At 36.1% G+C, this 22,215-nt stretch overlaps 1 protein-coding gene across 8 annotated transcripts in view; it reads left to right on the top strand.

Annotated features, from left to right (window-relative positions):
* The window catches only part of Utrn (utrophin), a 517,740-nt gene that overhangs the window by 472,088 nt on the left and 23,437 nt on the right, over positions 1-22,215 (top strand). For 7 of the 8 annotated variants that reach the window (XM_047558901.1, XM_047558897.1, XM_047558902.1 and 4 more), the window contains 4 exons: positions 14,750-14,886; positions 20,053-20,091; positions 20,328-20,393; positions 21,428-21,493. In XM_047558901.1, the coding sequence (XP_047414857.1) occupies positions 14,750-14,886; positions 20,053-20,091; positions 20,328-20,393; positions 21,428-21,493 (308 nt within the window). The remainder of the gene's footprint in view (positions 1-14,749; positions 14,887-20,052; positions 20,092-20,327; positions 20,394-21,427; positions 21,494-22,215) is intronic. The other variant, XM_047558900.1, reaches the window with a different exon arrangement.

Genomic DNA, 22,215 nt, shown 5'->3' with positions numbered 1-22,215 from the left:
GCCTTACTTTTGAACCAAGTAGTGTCTGCCTGTGATTTTATTTGATTTACTTAGACTTAACCTTTTTTGGGGAAAAGTCTCTTTCAGGATTGCTTAACCCTATATTTTTGCTTTTTTTTAAGTAAACCTCTCTACTACCTTAGATTAATTAATGGGAAAATTTATGCCTTTTTCAGAAAATGTGATTTGGTAACTTTTTTTTTTTCGGTCTGTTTTGATTTTAAATGTAACTTTATTGGCAGCAAACTCTTAAGATCTCACACTGACTGACCTTCCTTGAAAATTATATATGAAAATCATGATTCTTTTAGACATATTTAAAATGTTTTCATAATTAAATATTATGTTTCCTTTAGCAAAAATATGGGAAGTGGATAAATTAAAAATATCCTTTTTGATATCCTGAGTAAACTACTCATTAATATATTTTTAGGCTGTGATTTTGTTAATCTTTTATTTTTATATTTATGCATTTTTTTATCCTGATTAAAATCTCTTGACATTGTGTATGCTAGCTGGCCCACCATGTTATAAAGCATAATTTTTCCCATCAAAAAATATTTAATTGAATCAATTACTATAATTTATCTAACCAATCCCTTAAATTTAGACATTTAGTTTATTTCCAATTTCCTGGTATTATAGACCATACTTACAAACATCTTTGTGAAGATAGCTCTTTCCATATTTTACATAAACTTAAAGTCCATTGAATAAAACACTAGAATTAGGTAATCTAAGTCAATGAATATGAGTATTTTTATGGTCAAAATACTTGATACCAAGTTGTTTTCTAAAAGAGATCTGTCCGATCTTACATTATTATCACATTTTTTAATGTGTTAATTTAATATGGTTCTGGTAGAACCATATCCTACTTATTGTTGTTCCTTTGATCCCAAGCTATCTTTTTCTGAAATTATCTCATTTTTGTGGCAATAGCTATTCTTTGACTACCTTCCAAAATGTGCCAAAATTTATTCATAGAGTTGTACATTTTCTTTGGTTTAGGGAATTAAGTTACTGTTTGGATCATAAACCTACAGAAAGGCAACAATACGTATAAAATATATGCATATAATTCTTCCCTTTTTAGTGTCTTGTCTCAAGTACATAGGGACTATATGTGCGGAGAGGAAATCTCTAGAATTTTACTGAGTGAAATAATTATGATGCCTAACTTTACCCAGAAAAAAAAAAAAGTCCTCCCAAGAAAATTTGTGACACATAATTTATTACTATTATTAGTTTATTTATTCACTCAACAAATTAATATTCAGTATGTACCATGTGTTAGGCACTATTATGAGAGTTAAAGCTAGGTACTAGTAACTATTATAAGGACAGATTTTAGTCAGTAATATACAGATTTTACATGTGTGAGTATGAATTGTGTGTGTATGTATGTGTGTGTACTCAGGTGACTGAGTATGTTAACAGATGAATGAGTCAGTAGGGGACAGATCAGTCAGTGAAATAAAAATTGGCAAAGGATTGGTCAGTTAAATGTATTGATACTGGCTATACGTACTAGCTAGAGATTGTCAGATTTAGGCTTCTGTTCTGTGATAGGGACTGGGAGTCAGGGGTCCTATCCTTCTTGATGATTACATTTCAAAGAAATGGCTTTCAGGTCCTTGAGAAAGACGTTTCTGAGCTGTAGGAGATACATTCATATCTCAAAGGGACAGAGGAGGGGTTTAAAATAGTGAGTTCTTTTTAGTAAATGTTCTTGCAATGGTCAGGGGCCAATCATAGATCCTGGCTAGAACAAACAGTAAATTCTTATGGCATTTTAAGTCAGGTCAGGGGTACTGGGGTCATCCTAAGGATGAAACCTTGAGCTGTCAGAAATTATTTAATGTTTCAAGTCTTTTAAAGGAGTGTGAGTTTGGAGGGCTTGGGTAAAAAAAATTGTGCTGTTTATCTAGCTTTTATAGGCTAAGACTTCATTTGAGAAGGTTGCAGTTTGGTTAAGGAAAAAGATCTTTGTCACTAGTCTCAGATCTGATAATTTGTTGGTGTACTACCAAGAAAGATAAGATTGCTGATTCTCCTGGTACTTTCTGTTAGGAGGAGGGGATGTGTGACAGTGAACAAGGAACCAAGAAATAAGACAATTACAGATTTAGAGTAAGTGCCTTAGAAATGGATAACAAGATAAAATGATTAGAGGTGGCCCTTTAGAAAAAGAAATTGGGTAAAGTCGTCTGAGCAGTTGACACTTGAGTTGAGACTGAAGGTTGAGAGAATCAGCTACTTTGTAAAGAATGAGTGAAAGGGTATTTCAGAAAGAAGAAACAGCACTCACTGTGCTCTGGAGATGGGCAAAAGGTTGGCAGAAAGAAAGTGGAACCCATCACACATGCTGAGCATGATAAGTAGCACTGGCTTCGTAACTTATGTGCCCAGTGCAAAATGAAAATGGCATCTCAAGACGGCAGCAACAGAGCATAAAGCCAACCTCCAGGTTCTCCTGAGTATGGGGCCTGTTGCCACTGCACAGGCTCTGTGTCCATGAAGTCAATACTGGGAGGATTTCACAGAGAGTGAATTTTGCCCTTCACAAAAGGGGGAATGCTAGGACATAGGATTAAAGAGAAAGACAGGTAGGTATTAGACTATATAGAACACTTGGGATCATTATAAGGAATTTGGCTTAGGAATAAACCTAATATTAGCATTTGCATGATAATTAGAGTTAAATAATATTAGATTTACATGGAAATTAAGGAGGCTGCTTATAAAGAGATAATGTCAAATTTAAATATATAAAAGTACGTATGTGTGGTTATAGTAAAAATATACAAATTACTACTTTTCTTATTCTTAAATATAATTTTTTTCTAATGATTTTATAATATACCCAAAGAATTTGAAATCAGTACATCTTCAGCAGTCATCAACGAGTGGAGTGTGGTTGAGAATCACTAATACACATATGAATTCACTCCCAACTATCAAATTTCAAATAAAACCTTCAAGTTACCCTTAACTCTTCTTGTTAAATTGTTTTTGCCAAGTCATTGTTATCATGTTGTAGGCAACTTAGCCTATAACATATGGGGGTAATGTCCTTTTCTAAGACATGATTGGGAGGTCCTTTGCTCCTTTCTGAGCTGATGTAGTAATCCAATCTGCCTTGCTACACATCATCTCTCTATCAGGTTATTCTGCCTCTGATCATTTCACTTTTTTTTTTTTCCTTTGTGGTGCTGGGGATGAAACCCAGGGTCGCATACTTGTTAGGCAAGTTCTCTACCACTGAGCAATACCTAGCTCCTGACCCTACAACTTTTTATAGAATAATTAGAAATATATGTGAATGGAATCTTTGAAAGGCATACTCTTGCATTTAATGGTAACAAATGACTTAGTATAACTGCCCAAAGTTTATTTATACACCCACATTCTTTGAGGTTTTTGCTCTTCTCTTTTAAGTAAGCTGTGTTTATGGTTCATTTATCCTTTTTTTTTTTTTTTTTTGGCGGTGCTGAGGATTGAACCCAGGGACTTGTGCTTGCAAGGCAAGCACTCTACCAGCTGAGCTATATCCCCAGCCTGGTTCATCTATGCTTTACCCGATGTTTTACCAACCTGAACTCATTTTAAGTCTGCCTTAGGAAATGAACTCAAATGTGAAATTATTTGTTCAGGACAGTGATAATCAGCTGTGCTTGAGTGTTAAATGAACCTGACCTTTCCATGAGGATCTAGGTGCACGCATTTCTATAGTTCATCTCCATTTTTGGTTGAGGAACTGCTCCAATCCCATCACTGACTTGATCTCTTTCTTCTACAAGGTCTTTTTTGAGCCTCCTCTCAGTCCTTCTATTGTTAAAAACTTTCTGCAGTTCATAAACCTTATTTTAAACCCTCCAAACTTCCAAAATTTTTCACGAGCATTCCAGCTTATTATTTGTGACAATGTTTGTATTTAGATGTAGGAAGACTAAAGGTATATGAATTAGCTATCATAATTCATGTAGGTATTTTATGATATTGATAATAAAACATTTATAGGAGGAAATGGATTGGATTTTTTCTTTCCCTAGGAAATTACATTTTTAATTCTTATTTCCCCCCACCATTCTGTAATCCAAATTTGTACATTAATAATTTACATTAGACTCAATAAAACATCTTAACTCTTACCTTGTAGATGAAATTTTCCCAATCTCCTCTAGGCTTTGGGCCTATGGCAAGGGAAGTACCTCAAGGTGGGAGTGCAGAACAAAATCACTTATATCATGAGCTATAAAGCAGAGAGAAAGAGGAAAAGACCAGGTCCCCTAATGCCCTTTGAGGGTATATCCCAATGACCTAAGGACCTCCTACCAGGTCCTACCTTCTAAAGGTCTCACCACCTCCCAAAAATGCCTCCCTGAGCACTTACAGTCTTTAACACATGGACCTTTGGGGAACATTCAACATCCAGACTATCTTAGTCTATTATATGCTACTATAACAGAATGTCATAGGTAGGGTAATTTATAATGGAAAATAAAACTTAAATTTGGTTAATGGTTCTAGAGGCTGGAAAGTTCAAGAACAAGGACCTTCTTGTTGCAACTTTCCATTGTGAAAAGTTGGAAGGGCAAGAATGGGAAGGCAACCTAACTTATCCTTTCATCAGGACCCCCTCCCTTGATGACTAGCTCTTATGACCTAATCCACTCTCAAAGTTCTGTCCTCTCAACACTACTGCATTGGAGATGGTTTACAACACCTGCACTTCAGGGAAGTTCAAACAATAGTCTAGATATGTTTCTGGATACTAGAGTTACAGAGAAAATATAATAGAAAGAAAAAACCTCTATGTGGACAAATTAAATGAGACTATATAATAATTTTTAGAATAATTAAATTTATTGATCAAAATAGTGGTCATAGTTTGCTTTGTAACTTGTGCACTATGTGTATAAGTTCAAGGATTATCATTTATCTTAAAAACAGCTATATTTTGCATTAACAATGTCTAGATCTTAAGTTTCTTTTTTATTGGAGTAAGAGTTTATGAATTTGATTTTATGGTGAAAATTACCCTAATTGAATCTTCTTTAAAAATCAACATCATCATAAATAACCAAAATTTATTTCAAATTAGAAACATTTTTATATGTTGTTCGGACACATTAAAGTCTTAGCAAACTTCTTAACAAATTCCAAGTATACAATGTGTTCTTAACTGCAACCACTATGCTATACATGAGATATTCAGAAATTAGTCATGCTGTAATTGAAGGTGTAAGTATTTTTCCATTTCTAAACTTCTTTCTCCAGACCCCCCCCCATAGTCAACATTCTACTATATCCTACAAGGTTGACTTTAAAAAAAATATTTCACGTAAGTGAGATCATGCAATATTAGTCTTTCTATATCTGGGTTATTGTACTTACTATAATGTCCTTCAGTTTCATCTGTTACTGCAAATAGAAGAATTTCCTTCTTTCTTAAGGCTCAATAATAATATTCCTCTGTGTGTGTATGTGTGCATGTGGCATGTGGATGTGCCATTTTCTCTGTTCATCTGTTATAGGATACTTAGGTTGATCCCATATCTTGGCCAATGTGAATAATGTAGCAGTGAACGTGAGAATACACACATCTCTGAGATAGTGATTTTATTTTCTTTGGGTGTGTAGTGAGAAATGGGATTGCGAGATCACTTTGAATTCTATTTTAAATTTTTAAAAGAACTTTCAGATAATTTTCCATAATAGCTGTACCAGTGATAAAACATCTTTCAATTATAGAGAAAGAACGATGAATTTCACATATGATTTGTAAGAGTTCCTGCAGGTGCGGAGAGCAAGAGAGAACTGGATAGGGTTAAATACTGAGGAGAATGGGAAATGTTTGGAATTGCTATGAGGGTCAATCATGAGTCACCAAGAGATGAGTAAAGATTGTTACATTGCCACAAGAGTGCAGCTGAGGTTAATTGGCAAGGATTTGTAGTTTGTGACTCCATCATTGCTCAGCAGCTTTAGAATTAAAAGCTGGTAGATTTCGGTAAAAGCCAAAAGAGTGAAAAATTCAGAAGTGTTAATGATATTGTGGGTGATGTGGGCTATTCTGATGCTGCAGACATCTTCAATGGAATCCAGAGGCTAGAGATCAAAATTATGGAGGAAAGAAGAGGTTGTTTATTCACATTACAGTAGGGGGAGGAAGGCTCAGAACAGTCGAGTCAATGAAAGATTTTTCCACATTAGAGATTTTAGGCTTTTAATTATGATGAGACCTGAGGTATAGCTGTACCCCAAAATGTGACTACAGTGGGACATAGAAGTTTTAGAGATGAGATGGCCTTTCAAAGGTCATCACTCCATCTCTAGAAATGACAAATGATAGCTGTGTGTGTGGCATTGTAACATAAAAGGGAGTGCAGGGGCACACTGGTTAGTAGGTAAGCCTAAGGGAGAAATGTGTAGGGGAGAAAAAATAATCTTTACTTCCCATCTAAGGATCATGGCTGGAGAACCCTAAAACAGAAGACTGACTAACAAGGTAAACACTTATAGATTTACTTAAATTAAGTTTTACCTGCACTGAAATTTTGAAAAGGAAGTAAAGACCCAAAGAAAAAGAGAAGCCTGTGTGTTTTCATACTAGGTTTGATGAAGAGGAGCAGTCATGGGGAATTATGGTTGAACAGAGGGATATAACCTAATGGTAATAAACCAGGAGGAGCTTAACAAGGATGCAGTTTCTCTCTGCATCCTTTTGTCTTCTAAGAGGTCTTTGGCAGTTTTCTCCAGCTATCACAGAATATTACAGTTTAATAATTTATGAATCCTGGTGCTTTTTTGTCTCATGGTTCTGGAACTGGGAAATCCAAGGTGGAGGGACTGCACCTGGTGAGAGTCTTTGTGCTGCGTCATCCCATGGTGAATGGGATCTCATGGCAAGATAGCATGCAAGAGAGGGAGAGGGAGAAAGCGCTGAAGAGGACCATACTCATCCATTGTTTTTCAGGAACCTATATCATAATAACTGAGTCTCTTCTACATAACAGCATTAATCCATTTGTGAGAGCAGAGCCCTCATGACCTAATCACCTTGTAATGGTTCCATCTTTCAATACTGTTGTACTGGGGATTAAGTTTCCAACACATGAATTTTGGGGGACACATTCAACCCCACAGCAAGAGATGAGGATCTTCCCTTTCTCCAGGTATAGAGAAGATACCTCTCAAAGTTTTGTGACCTGCTTCAGGGGAGAAGATCAGAGAATGACCTTCCTGCTGTTTTCTCAAGTGTTGCATTTTGGGGTAACATGAACTGAACTCTATTGAGACATAACACTTCTTTTCTTTTTTTTTAAACTTTGTGAGGGAGGGAGAGATTGTGAAGCCAATAATGGAGATTGTAGGGAAGATGGGTATTATCATGGGAGCATCATGGAAGAAGGTTGAAAAGCAATGATGAACAAGATATAGGGGAATGTGTAAAAAACAGAGTCTGCAGTAAAGGGGAAAGAAAGGTAGACAGATGGAGACTGTGTGCATCTGGTGAAGAACATGGGCCCAATCCATGTAAGGAAAATGAGAAATGGGGAGGACTCTACCCATTGGTCACATAGATAGCAGAATGCAGAGTTAGCTAGGATGGAAAGATGGTTTGAGGGACATATTAGCTCAGAATGATGGACTGAGATATTTACAAAATGTTGTTGCTTGAAAGGTCAGCAGCATCAGTAACTTCTAGCATTCTATGAAAGTAATGCCACTTTTAGCAGATTGGAAATCTTAAGCAAGTGCATGCTGTTTGTAGAACAACAGGTTCAGCCATTCTTGTTGCTGTTGATTCATACATGATGAAATAAAGCAAAGTTTCTTATTTTCCATGTTTTTAAAAACTGTAGAAGAATCACAATATTTTACTGAAAAAGTAGAAAATATTTTAGTTTTTAGGTTAAAAGCTAAATTATGCCTTCTCTTCATGTTGTTGACAAAAATTTAAAAAAACAAATAAATAAAACAGACAAAAAAAAGTTAGAAACAGTTGTTTTGTCCCCCTTCCCTCCTTGAAATCAGTGTATTCCAAGGCTGTGAAAATCAACCTTAAGAAGTGCTGATTCATTATTCGTTAAGTTCGTGTAGTTTGTTTTTGGCAGTCTTCCTTCTTCAGATGGGATTTGGGATATTGGCCAATATGCTAAAAACGCAGCATCATTGCTATTTCTCTGACCTCAGCATCCCAAAGTGGATTTTTAGCTGCTGTCTACCATACACTGTTTTCCCAGTTAAGTCCGGTGTACTTAGATAGTGTCATTAGTTTTTAAAGGGAAGTGTGGACAAATTCATTTTACTTTGAGTAAATTCTTGCTCTTCTTCTTCTTGACCCTTGGTGATTCTGTTAATGTTAATTTTTTGGTTTCATATTTTTCCCTTAAGACCTGAAAGACTCTGAGCCTTTCTTACTGATTGCATCTACCACAGAGTTCAAACATGTCTGAATTTCAGCTTGTTGAAATCCATGGAACTTAAATAAACACTGAGAAGTTGTTTTGCACTTAAAAAGACATAGCTACCGAGGATGTCTTTAAAATAAGTCCTATGATAATGAAATGTGCTGCTTAGAAGTATACTTGTACCACTGGGGACGATTGACTTCTATATTTAAGAAGTAAATCTTGCTAATGAGTGTGCTGTTAACAATGATTTTAGCACTTATGCATGAATCAAAGGGTTATGTTTCATTATTCTACTCAGGTGCCAAATGATGGCGTTGTTTTTATATGATCTTGATTTACATCTTGTACTCCCTTATTTTCCTCTGTACATAACTCACTCATATTTGAAGAACATAGTTAGAAATCTGATGTTAGGGGTAATTGTTCTGGAAACAGATGATGCTGTCATCCTAAGTTATGAACTGACCAAGAAACCCACTGAGAGATTTAAAGCAAGTATGGGTTTATTTGTTTATTTGAGGGTTTGTTGTTGTTTTGTTTAAACTGTTTAGCAATTAGAAATTGTGTATTGAGATTATTTGGCATCATTGAAAATAACCCCTTTATATGTGTGGCTCTGTGAATCTTTGGAGTTAATAGTAGCTGAAGTCATAAAGCAATTTATTCAAAGATTATGAATACTGTGGGGTTTGCATTTCTGAATTCTAGAGGCTTTGCACCTTAGCCTTGCTGCTGTTTGTGATTTGCATTAAAGAGGAGGAAAAGCCTTTTAGCCATTTATCAATGTTTTTGAAGTTAAATAATGCATAGGTGTCTGCATTTAAGCTAACAATACACAGTTTGAAATATGAACACAAACATACAGAGCAATACACATGCCCTAATAGATAGGTATACAACTCAGCAAAAGAAAGTAACTGAAAATTATGCTCCATATGATGGGTCTTTAGTTTTTGTCAGTCATGGAGTATTTGGGAGAAAATTTAGACTACTCCTTTTTTATTATTATAGTTGTTGTTGCTGGTAAAATAGAATCCAATGAGTAAAAATTCATCTGATTCCATCTTCTGCAGGACTTTCCTTACAGTTTTCATAGATGCTTACATGCATGGGTTTATCTCAGTAGATTTTATAATTCAATAATACTTTTTCATATTTTATTCATTCATTTGTATTAGTTGCTGGGGAGCAAGTCAAGATCTGGTTACTTCTTATCATTTGAATAAGTTTCCATTATCTTACTGCTTCTTAACTGTAGAGTGGAATAAAGGATATTTTGAGTTTCATATACCTACTTGTCTCTGTGGGTTCAGTTCTCAAATGTCACTATCATTAGCTTTCTAAAAATGATAATTTGAAGGATAGCTCTCATTTGTATGTGAGTCCTCATGTGCTTGTTAAAAATCCATCCAGGGGGACTTGAGGCACTTGGTGGTAGTGTGGCTTTCAGTCTCTTTTGCCTTTACCATTTTCATCCCATTCATTGAAATAGTCACATAGAAAGAGACAGAGCCACTAGACAGCAAGACCCCAAATCTACAATGTTTATAATACAACTAGGTGATAAGATATCCTCAAAATAAAAACTGGGTGGCACTAAGTGACCACCAGCAGATACTTCATGGAAAACACCAAGGGCTGGTTTGAGAGCAGAGCTGCACCTGGGAGGGCCTTGCCCAGAGCCCAGGATATGAAGGTGTGAAATCTGAGTCCTAAGACCTTCTGGCCCTCTGAGTCCTCAGACCTAATGCACCAGGGCTTTCCTATGGAAGAGGGATGTTCCCCATGTGAAGGATGAACTGCTGGGAATTGAACCAGCATTAATCAGGTCAGGGCAAGGAGCTGAAAGGAAGAGGTCTGGCCTTATGTGTGTGTGGGGGGGTGGGGAGTGGGGAGGTAGGAAACAGGGCCAAGAAGTCCGATGATCAAGTGCTGCTACAGACTGAATGTCTATGTCCTGTCTTCCCCCACATCATATGTTGAAACCTAATCCTCAAAGTGATATCCCAGCCAAGATGGAACAATCAGCACTTCAATAATGATAAAATGTCTATAGATTGAAACCCATCAGGTATGTTAAAATCTGAGTTCATAGTGATATTTTTTCAAAAAACAAAGGGATTGGTTACTGTGGAAGGATGATAGGAAACCAGTTCGATATTGAAAACTGGTCAATAAAGGAAATACAATCCAACGTTTATCTTGCCTTTCTAAATGAACTGTATCATTGAGTTGCTAAATAGTAGATGTAGGAATGTTTCTTAATAAAACATTTCAACTACTAAATGAAAAATGAATGACACCATCACCATTTTGTAACCCCAATGAAGAGACATAGGCATTCAGCATGAGAATCTGTCAAGATCACAAAAGCGAGATGACCTCCTGTAATCTGGCCAACCACCAATCTTACCAGAATGTCAAACCTGAGTCGGATACAGTCTCTGGATCTAGCTGCTAATTTACAAGATATCTAGAGGACAGAGGAACATGATGAATTGCATGAAAATGCACATTTTTCTAAAATCAAGACTCTGGAGAACCGTACATGTCAATTTGCCTGGGTTTTTTAACAGACAAATTTTAAAGAAATGGCAGGTGTAGAGGAGGAGCCTGTAGTTTTGAGAACAACAATTAAACTGTACCAGACTTTTTAACACATACAAGAATAAACCACAGTATTTAGGGATAGAAGGTGGAATGATAAAACTACTTTCAAAATACAAATAAGTAATTTATAACTTATAAAAATGAGCATAATGTTTATTATGGAGAGGGGAAAGGAGTCGTAAATGGAAAGGGCTTCTAGAATATTCAGCAGAAATCCTTTTCCTGAGCCAGATGGTATTGTCACATAATAATTCATGAAACCATAATTTGTTGTTAATGTCTCTGCTTTATTTTAAAATTATAAGGATTAAATATATCTCAGTCCAGTCTTCCTCCCTCCCTCCCTCTCTCTCTCTCTTTCCTCTCCTTTCCTTTTCTCTCTTTCTTCCTTCCTTCCTTCTTTCTTTCTTACCTCCTTTTTCTTTTTACTCATTTATATTTTCTTTCTGAGATTACATTAAACATACATGCAATTTTTATCTATAAAATGTCATTTCAATATAAATTTTTAAGAGAGCAACCAATGGCATCTTAGCACTGCTTTATTTAAAATAACAGCTTTCTCCTTAGCGAACTTGATTGTACTTCTTGAAGACTTAGTGTTAGTTTATTTTCAGGTCAAATAACTGATGATAATGTTTTTTATAGGTTGTGATGGTTAAATAAGATGGAAAGAAAACAATTTATGAGACCCAAGGTTCGAGGGTAGTGTGTTACAACCCTCATTTCATGTAATGGGATCTACAAAATCTTTTGTTGTCCTTACAGCAGTAAACAAAAACCCAGGCTTTCAAGAAGTACATGTGTCATTTTTTTTAGTCAGCTTTTTTGCTGCTGTGACTAAAAGACCTGACCAGCACAATTGTAGAGGAGGAAAAGTTTATTTGAGGGCTCACAGTTTCAGAGGTCTTAGTCCATAGAAGACCTTTTTCATTCCTTGGGACTCGAGATGAGGCAGAACATCAAGGCAGAAGAGTATGACAGAAAGAAGCTGCTCACATGGTGATCAGAAAGCAGAGACTCCACTCATCAGGTACAAATATATACCCCCCCAAGTCACACCCTACCACTTCAACTACCACTCAGTTAATCCCCATCAGGGGGTCAATTCACCTTCTGGGTTAAAACTCTCACAACCTAATCGTTTCTTCTCTGAACCTTGTGGCGTTGTCTCACACGTGAGCTTTTGGGGGACACCTCACATCCAAACCACAAAACATTAAAGTGTTGGATAACTTGGACAGTAATGATGTTCCTTTCTATTTCATCCCCCTATTATATTAGTAACAGTTATTTGCTTTTTAAAAACAAAGTGTCATATCTGATGTGAAGATAGAGTTGAACTTGATTATATTTATTATGTTAGGTAGGTGGCCCTTTTTCTTCTTTTTCTTTTTCTTTCTTTTTTCAAACAAACCACTGTACTATAAAATAGAGAAATATTAGGAACTGTCATTAGATGGCAAATTAGACCAAATATGTATAAATATTTTAACATTTTTTGATGCAAAAGTGGGCTTAATTCATTTTCTTGACTCTATTCCAACAGAATTACATTCTGCTACCCTGAATCTAATCCCTAGTTCCTGTGGGTTGAATCACATTTCACATTTTCTTTTAATATTGCATGAGTTTATGGCACTAGTGAATTAATGTCCTTAGATTACAGCTTTTGGTGGGAATTTTTTTTCTCAATATGAAAATAGTTGAGGAAATAAAAACATGCTTTGCTATGTAAATATGCACTAATTTTTAATGTAAATATATACTCTATTAAAATAATTGAATTTCAGTCTCTGTTATGACTTTTTGAGAAGATACATAGTTGGTGTTGTGTTTGTTGTGGTGGAAGGAGTAGAGAGGAGTTCTTTGTTGGTTGGTTTTGCCATGTCTTCCATGTGTTGAATGTGTTTTACTAAACAATGTATGATATAGAATTAGACTTGGGCTTTTGAATGATTTGTAATTTTTCCCTAAGCATGAGTCCATGTAGGAACCCAGATATAATTAAGATGGAACATTATGCTTAGTGAGAGAAACCAATCATAAAAGACCATGTATCATGTGAATCCATTTCTGTGAAATGTCCAGAATAGACAAATTTGTAAAGACAGAAAACAGGTTAGGGCTTGCCAGGGTTGGGGGATGGGTAGTGGGTATAGAGTTTCTTTTGGGGGTGGTGAGAAAATTATCTACTTAAATAGTGGAGATCGTTGTTCAACTCTGAATACACTAATAATCACCAAAATGTACAATGTATGCGGCCTTGTTTGAGGCATACCAGATAAAGAACATGGTAGGCTTGCCCACCTGGCCTTTTCTCCTGCCCACCCAACTCAGGGCTGCAAGTTGGAGACCCAGATGTACTTTACAGCCACTGGCCTAGGAGATCAAAACCTTGACCTCAAAATCTTGCCAGACGTGGAGATGGTCCAAGTAAAAGCTGGAGGAGTGCATTACTTCATCAAGTACTTCTTTGTATATTAACAATGTGCTAAGAGCAGACCCAGAAATTATTGGGTCATAAGTGCTTATCCTAACACAAGGATCTTCTTTTGGCATTTCTATTATAAAAGGCTTCTTCCCTTTTCCCTCTTTACAAGACATTCAGGAGAAGCCTGACTATAACCTAAATTATCTGCCATGTGGCACACACTATAAAGGCTATGAATGTCCTCTGCAGTTGATGGTATATCCTTTCAGTTTTATGCTCAGTCACAGATATTCATTCTCTGTGTTTCCTTCTTGACTCCCAACTTCATTCTGCTTCTCTCTCCTATTTGGCTAAGTAACATCTTAATAGCCACAGAACACCATCTTTCATTGCAACCCTTTTCCTTCAGAGGTGCTTGATTTGTTTTTTTTTAATTTGTCTTTTCTGCGTGTCTGCTTTATGTTTGAGAGGGTCCATGTCCATATAACTTCAGATCCTTAGAGTTCATTTTCAGTAATTAGAAAAAGTTTTGACATTATAAATCTGGAGTCAAGGAGTCATGATTGCACAAGTCTGTCCTTGCTGAAAGTGTTTGTTTTAATAATGTGAAAATTGATGATGAATGTTAGATCATAACTGGCTTTGGGATTACTCATGTCTTTCTTCTTTGCAAACCTAGAGCAGAATCAGAAGTTCCCCTAAGCATTTACTAGAAGCAAAGATATTTAGATGGAAAGGGAGTGTCTAGAAAGTAGCAGCTATGTAAATGCTGACTGATTAGTTGTTTTAAAAAATAACTGTATTTTTAAGTTTCCATTTTCAAAAGAGGTTTGTATGAGTCCTGGGCAATGCTTGTTATAAAATAAAAGACAGAGTTGGGGCAGGGAGCACACAGCAGAGTAAACAAATAACATTTATCACTCAGTTTATGTTACTACATCATCGTCACTACTTTTCGAACACCAAATCATTTTAGTGATAGGAACAAAGCAATAACATTTCTAAAACTAATTTTACATTTTGATTCAAGTCATAAAATATTGGGGAAATGACTAGTTATGGTTAATTTTCAAGAGAAAATATTTTAAAATTAATCACTGGATACATTTAGTGAGTGCCAATTGCCATGTCTTTTTATGATATTGTGTATAATTCCAGAAATTCATAAAACTACCAAATGGTTGGTATTGAATTGCATCAATTTACATCTTCTCTGATTTCATTGTAGAGAGTAATTTCCTTTGATCTTCATGAGAAGTGTAATTTTTTTTCAATCTTCTAGACAACATCTGGGGAAGATGTCCGAGACTTTACGAAGGTGCTGAAGAACAAGTTCAGGTCAAAGAAATACTTTGCTAAACATCCTCGGCTTGGCTACCTGCCTGTTCAGACGGTTCTTGAAGGTGACAACTTGGAGACGTAAGTTCCATTTTTAATATTAATTATCGTATGAACACTTATGCCTGGTATCTTTTTTAAAAAAATGTTAGTAGCACAAGGGAAATGAAAACCAAAAAGATTTGTGTTTTGGTAAAATGTTTCATCTTAAGAGGTAAATTACTTGGAATCAGTCTTTACAACTATAAATCTTAGTTATTTACATTTGACAGTGTTGTAGCCTAAACACATTAATCTTGTGTGTGTTTCCAAACTGGTGACCTCTCTTCTTGAGCATCTCTTTTCCTTTTAAATGTACTTAAGTAAAAATTTTAATATTACATACTTTTTCATATCCCTTCCACTTTGGAGATGTTTTTACTATTTCTTAGAGTGTATTTTAATCTTTTTAACATAAATTTATTAATCATACTCAATCTCTTGCTTCAAATATACATCTGTGATAAAATCTCATCGAAATCTCATTACCTTTCTTACCTCTTTTCTGTTAAAGATGAAGGCAGCAAAATGAAACAGCTTTATATATTACATGAAAAAGACAATTTTTTAAAAAGGATATATTTCGAGTTGACAAGTATAAATAAGATTTTTAAATACCAAAATTATTATGGTATTTATAAAGTTAAGTAAAATAAGAACTTATACCTTGAAATTAAAGGGGAATAAAGACTTTAAGTGAGCTAGAAGAAATTCCAGGAAGTAATTTTAAGTTATTAAACAATTATATATGAAGATCAAAATTGAAAAAAAAATTTAAATCTTTGAACCACTTTAAAAATGTTTTAAATGCCTGCCAAGACCATGTTCTTATGGTTGTATCTGGGGAAATGAACTTGTATTGCTAATCATCACCAGAGTGGCTTGTCATAGTTCATTTTATTTTAAATATGAGAGATAATCAGAGAATAATAGTAGTCCAATGTGTTCTGACAGTCAGTGTCTCAAAGTTGTCAAAATAGAACAAATGACTTGGTCTGATTTTTTTTTTTCTTTTTTTCCCACTGTAGCCCTGTAGAACAGGAATTTTGCTGAATATCTGAGCACATGAATCTTTGTTTTATATGTAGATAGGTCAATCTAATACATGCACTTACAGAGTGCAAGATAGAATTCAAGCTTAGTGATAATTCTCCTTGATAACAAACTTTGTACAATTAGGATATGTAATTTCCTTACTGTTTTTTTCACGGTACATATTAGGACAAATTTTATGAGATCAATGTTAATTTAAGAAGAGCCATTTACCTAGCAGCTCAGGAGGCTGAAGCTGGAGGATTGCAAGTTCAAAACCAGCCTCAGCAACATAGGAAAGCCATAAGCAACTTATCAAGACCCTGTCTCAAAAGAAAAAAAAAATTAACATGACTGAGGATGTGACTCTGTTTAAGTGCCCTGAGTTCAATTCTGGTACTTAAAAAAAAAAAAGGAGCTATTTACATATATTCAGTAAAGGTAGATTTCTGGTCTTCTCTTTTGTTCATGAGTATGGTTTTCTCTTTATGTTTAATAATTCTAATAGCAAGAATTCTGCTAATATTTTTCTTCTAATAAGTCTGCTAATAATCCTTGTTTTATTAATCGAATTTACTGTTTGAACTGAGCACCTTATGGTAAAGTTTTCTTCTGTTTATATCAGATCCAGCCAACTTTTGCAGTGGCTATCTAAAGCGTAGAATTACCACTTGGTGCTTTAATTCATAGGGTCATTTGATAGGTTCGAACTAAGCAATGTATTTTGTGCTCTCTTGATAAATTGTTGACATTTCATGTCCCGAATATTTACATCCTTCACCTGAAGCAAACTTTCATACTCCTTTTAAATACTTTTAATAATTTACCTTTCGATGTCAAATCATCATTGGAATCAATCATGCCAGTTTGAATGACTCTTTTAATGTGCAAATTAACAGAAAAGAATGCCAAATAATTTTATGCTCCAATTTTGGAGCATAAAGCTAAAAATGCCTCACCTCATTTTACATAAATTTACTACCATTTTCAGTAAGAGGGAAACAAGAAAAAGAAAGGGAGGAGTATCAGATTAAATCAGATGCCACCAGATCCTTATTGAAGATTTATGAGCTGCTGGATTCAGTGGGCAGATGTTCTTTTTCAAATCCTAGTCAGAGCTCTCTGGATTTGGGGTAGTTCATTTGTCTCCTGACCCCTTTCTAGTATGGGACCACTTCATCTGCTGGTGAGTGGGTAGTAAAAAAGTTTGATTACATTTATTCTCCTATTTGTGGGAGGAGAACATTGTAGAAAAACCAGTGAAGTGGTGAAGGTGTTGAAGTTATTTATGGAGCTGATTAGCTTTTTCTTTGCTTCTTTCTCTTTCATCTTGTAAAATGTAATGTTTTATCCTCTGACTAATGATTATACACATATGCGTGAAAGAAATTTATGGGGGGAAAAGAATTATTACCAAAAAGGGGGAAATATACCCAAGCTAAGTTTTTTTCCATTAGTTTCATGGCAATTTATATAAGAGTTCTCAAAAAGTAAGTAAGTAGAAGTTGATTAAAAAGTGTATAATGGAAAATAAACCTGAGAAACAAAGTAAAATAAAAACAAAAGTAATTTGAGAGTTGTGAGAGATGATTATTCACTCAAATGTTAGGTTGGTTTTCTTAACGATTCAAAAAGTAAAATAGACACCTCTCTCTGGTATTGGTAGAAGTGGAATAGATGAGTTTCATAATTTTTAAAAAAGATTTTACTATAGCAAGAGCCAGTTCATAGTAGATGTGTTCGTGGTTGCAGAAGCATTGGACTGGGAGGAAATGATAACTAAGCTGAGATCTGAAGATAAATAGGGTGACTTGTTGATTGATCAGTGCGCTCAGATGGGGAAGGGGAGAGTTTTTGGGCAACGGAAGCATTTTCAAAAGGATGGAGGAAGATATGTTTCTGAATTGTGCGGTAAAGCCCAGAATAGTGGCAAGCAATGAGAGTGGAGAGAGAACCAGGAGTCAGAAAGCGAAGGGTCTTCTAAGGCACACCAGAGTGTTTGGAGTTTATCCCGAGAGCTATGGGGAGCCACTGAGAATTTACATATAATAGAGCAACTGGGATCCCAGTGCCCTACTTTGGGACAAATGGATTGAAGAAAGCAAAAGACCAGAAGCATAAGTAACAGACTGTTGAGAATGTAAGGCACTAAAAAGGTCACTACATTGTCTGGGTTATGTTTCATACGTTATTGAGTCAGTAGAGTTCAATTCCTTGCATAATTTACCATCCTGCTCTACCAGCACACTGTAAAATAAGGAGAGGCTGTGGTATAAGTCTGGGCTGACACACTGATTGGGACCATTGTCATCAATAGTAATAATTATTTATTTTCAGTGCTGGGGTTTGAACCCAGATCTGAGGAATGCTAGGCAAGCCCTCCACCACTGAGCTGCGTCCCCAGCCCTGGTCTCATTTTCACCCCTCTTAATAATCACAGGTTCTTACTACCCCGTAGTGCCTTATTTTCTCCCTTCCCAATGTGAAAGTTTATCACTTAATTTTTTTCCTTCAAGTCAAAATGCTTTGAAGCCTGTAAAGCCTGAAGTTGGATTTTTTTTTATCTCTGTTTTGCTAGAAATTTTCCATAAAAAACAACAAAAAAAAAAACTTCTTTCAAGAAACTCTTCATGCAGTTTTCTTTCCCTGCCATTCTTATCTCAGTTCACGAATCACTTTTGTTCTAACTGAATTAACTTCACAAGAACCAGTCAAGCAGTTTCACAAAGCTTTCCCAAGGTCTGTTCGGATCAAAACTACGCATTTTTCTTCTGTTTAAAGTTCATGTCAAATGTTGTTGCAGACTTGAATTTCAGCAACAATCTCAGGCAGTTACTGCTTTTAGAAAGTGTGTAGCCAATCAGCCTCCTGACATTTAACCTCCTTCTTTCAGGTTAATGAAAAGAAGTGATGTAAAAAGAGTAAGGAATAATGCCAGTTTTTTTTTTTTTTCAATTGTTCTTGGATCTATTTTGCACCTGTATAATTAAGTCTACTTACGGATTACATATTCTGACAAACACCGAGTGACTCAATGCCTGTTTTTGAAAGTAGGTCTGAAGACTCATAGTTTTTCATCCCCATAAGATGACCTTCCATCTCTTTTTAGTCTTTGCCATGCAGGTATCAACTTGGGCTTTACAGTGGGAGATAATGAGATCATTAACTTTCTCTTAAGTATGAACATAAAATGGAAATAGGAGAACCAAGGAAACCTAGAATACTTTTGCTTCAATTAGCATTAGCTTTTGCAGGAAACTGTATTTATTTATTTAAGTAAGTACAGAACTAGTATTCTTTGTATGTTTAATTTTCTACATTTGTTGCCCCTCCCCCCTCCGTGGAACTAAAAGTTGAGATTTGAACTGGCTTTTATTAGGATTAAGTATTTTCAGAGGCATTTTATAGAGACTTGGGGATTCCTAGGCAGTGTGAGAGACTGGGATCGCCCCTTGGGCTTGGAGTAGTGCTGAATGATCCCACTTCAGACGCAAGTCCCTGAGTGGAGCAGAACATGTTTTCTCGTATGTCAGTTTCCTAGATTGGAATTCTGGAGGAAATTTTGTCTGAAGACAACATATCCTGCTCTAGAGACATTGCTTTTGGTTTTACTGATGACGGGGAATTTTGAAGGACTATAGGGGAGGGTATGTAGGTTGTGTCTTTTTCCAACTGTCTGTGAATTGGACATGCTTTGCGTACTCCTGGATTTGAATTTTTCATTTAAAATTGGATGAAGAATCAGAAAAATCTAAGTTTACTTCAACTCTGCCACTAATATATAATCCATTAACTTCACCTTTCTGATCAGGCTTCTTTTCCAGGAAAAACAAGAATACGATTACATCTCCTCACAGAGTGTTAGAGAATGCTGTCATTACTTTTGTTCTAGCATTTTGAGTTATTATAGAATATCCTGGATTTTTTTCCCTTAGACTGTTTTTAAATGTGCTTGCTATCCTATAATAAATATCCTGTAAGATCTAAGACCAGAGAGGCCCCTACAGACACTCGAACATACAGCATCTGCTCCATCATAAACTGTGACTTCTGGTTTCCCCATGGTGGGTGTCGGTAGATGTATGAGTGGAAGGCAGTTGGGAATGCCCCGCCCTGTGTCTGAGACTGCTCTGAAGTGTCGTTCCGTGACTTTTGTCTCCTCTCCCCTCCTTACAGTCCTGTCACGCTCATCAGTATGTGGCCAGAGCACTATGAGTGAGTATTCACAGCCCACGCTGAGCTTGGTGTTCTGATCAGGCCTATCTGGCCTTCTAACACGGGGGTAATGACGAAACTCCTGTTCTCAAGTAATACCTCTGCACCCTGGGTAACAATCCTGGTGGTTTGTTTGCATGACAAATCCGTTGTTTAGCTAAACTTACACTAACATCCCTCCCAGTAACATCTATCGATATCTGACATAAAACTGTCCTTTGTTTTTTCCTGCACAGTCCCTCCCAGTCTCCTCAGCTGTTTCACGATGATACCCATTCAAGAATAGAACAGTACGCCACAAGGTGAGAAACTTAGGCAGGGGGCCTCTGCCGCACCATCGTCACCAGGATATATCTACTTCTGTATCAATTCAATACTATTAATATACCTTCAGTTAAGGAATGTTGCAGAAGCCACGATTCCATTATATTTGGAATCTGGGCTCTCTTTGCGATGCAGTTTGCACTGTACCAAACACCTGCGCTATATTCTGTGAAGAATAAATCTCAATAGGCTATGATTACTGAGCTCATGAGAATCCAAACACGGTACAGGCAGGATTTAGATCACTTAACCCAGTTTGAATGAATGAAAGCAGGGATTGAGAGTGTTCTCAGAAGATGGTGCACCTATGAATTACAATATGTAATTAAATTTATGCTAATGCTTTCTTATAGGGGTTTGTTTTGGAGTTCCTAAACAATATAAAACATAGGGCAGTCTTGATGGTGTGCACCAATTTTCAGTGAAGTAGTTAACACTAGGCATGTGTGGTCCGAGTAACTGGCTATGCCTGAAAAAGCCAGTATAAGGATCACAAAAATAGTAACATTTGAACTGAGTCAGGACCAAGTAGAATTTTTGGAGAAAGGTATGCTTGGGCTGATTGGAAAGCACACTCAAAAGCATTAAGCTGGGAAAGACCGTGGCTTGCTTTCTAAACTGCAGGAAGGGAAAGGGTGAAAGAGGGAGAGAACAAGGGAGGCCCAAGCTGAGGTCTGAGGATGAAGGGCCCAGTTACTGGGTCCTGTCCTTAGGTAAAGGGAAGTCACAAGAGTCTTTTCACATGAGAGGGACATAATTGGATTTGTCTGAGAATATAACCCTTACCTCAATATAGAAGACCAGCTAGAGGGCCTGTGAGTTCAGTAGGGGACATTACAGCCTGGTGTAAGATAGAGGCCTAAGGCCTTAAGGCAACTCAACCTTAAGATGCTCTTTTAGTTTTACAATCTTGTTAACAGGTTCGAATCCTTCTCTGTTTTGTTAGAAGTATGGCAGTGACCAAGGACAAGCTTAGCTACCTTATCTAATGTCCATATTTTCATTTTTTCAGATTGGCCCAGATGGAAAGAACTAATGGGTCTTTTCTCACTGATAGCAGTTCCACCACAGGAAGTGTGTAAGTAAATCATGAAATTAGCACTGCCTGGGAAGGATGGTTCTTGTGTTAATGGCTGTCGGAAATAATCTTCATTGACTATGGCTCTGAATTTTGATCCCAGTCAAAATTGATAAGTGTAGTTCCAAGATGTCTACATGGATTTTATGCTTTCAAGCTATGATAGTATAAACTTGATTTTTTTTTTTTTTACCAAGTTTTATATAAGTTAATGGAAAAAAATCCTACATTGGTCAATCAGTTTGCATCAGGCTAAGCAAAATGTTTTATTTATGGCAACATAATATTGATAATATTGGCATTTCTTGTTAATTTTACAAGCATTATTCTATAAGTTACATGCTCTGTCTGCAGAATCCTCTTTCTTCTGCTTGCTAACATTTTCTCCCTAATCTGTGCATTTAGCAACACTGACCCACACATACTTGGAAATACACTCCCTACCTTTCATTGAATAGTAATTCATTGCCAATATTTAATTAAGAACAAGGAAAAGAGTCATGGACTTTATTTATTTATTTAGTCAATAGAAGACATTTTATTTCAGCAGGGCATGGTGGCATATACCTGTAATCCCAGTAACTTGGGGAGGCAGAGGCAGGAGGATCACAAGTTCAAAGCCAGCCTCTATTTGCTCTTTTTAGATATAGATGACAGTAGAGTGTATTTTGACATATTCTACATACACAGAGTAAGACTTAGTCTAATTAGGATCCCATTCT

The sequence above is a fragment of the Sciurus carolinensis genome, chromosome 7 (assembly GCF_902686445.1).
Source record: "Sciurus carolinensis chromosome 7, mSciCar1.2, whole genome shotgun sequence".
NCBI lineage: Eukaryota > Metazoa > Chordata > Mammalia > Rodentia > Sciuridae > Sciurus > Sciurus carolinensis.
The sequence above is the reverse complement of the archived record's forward strand: the minus strand, read 5'-3'. Positions and strand labels throughout refer to the sequence as shown.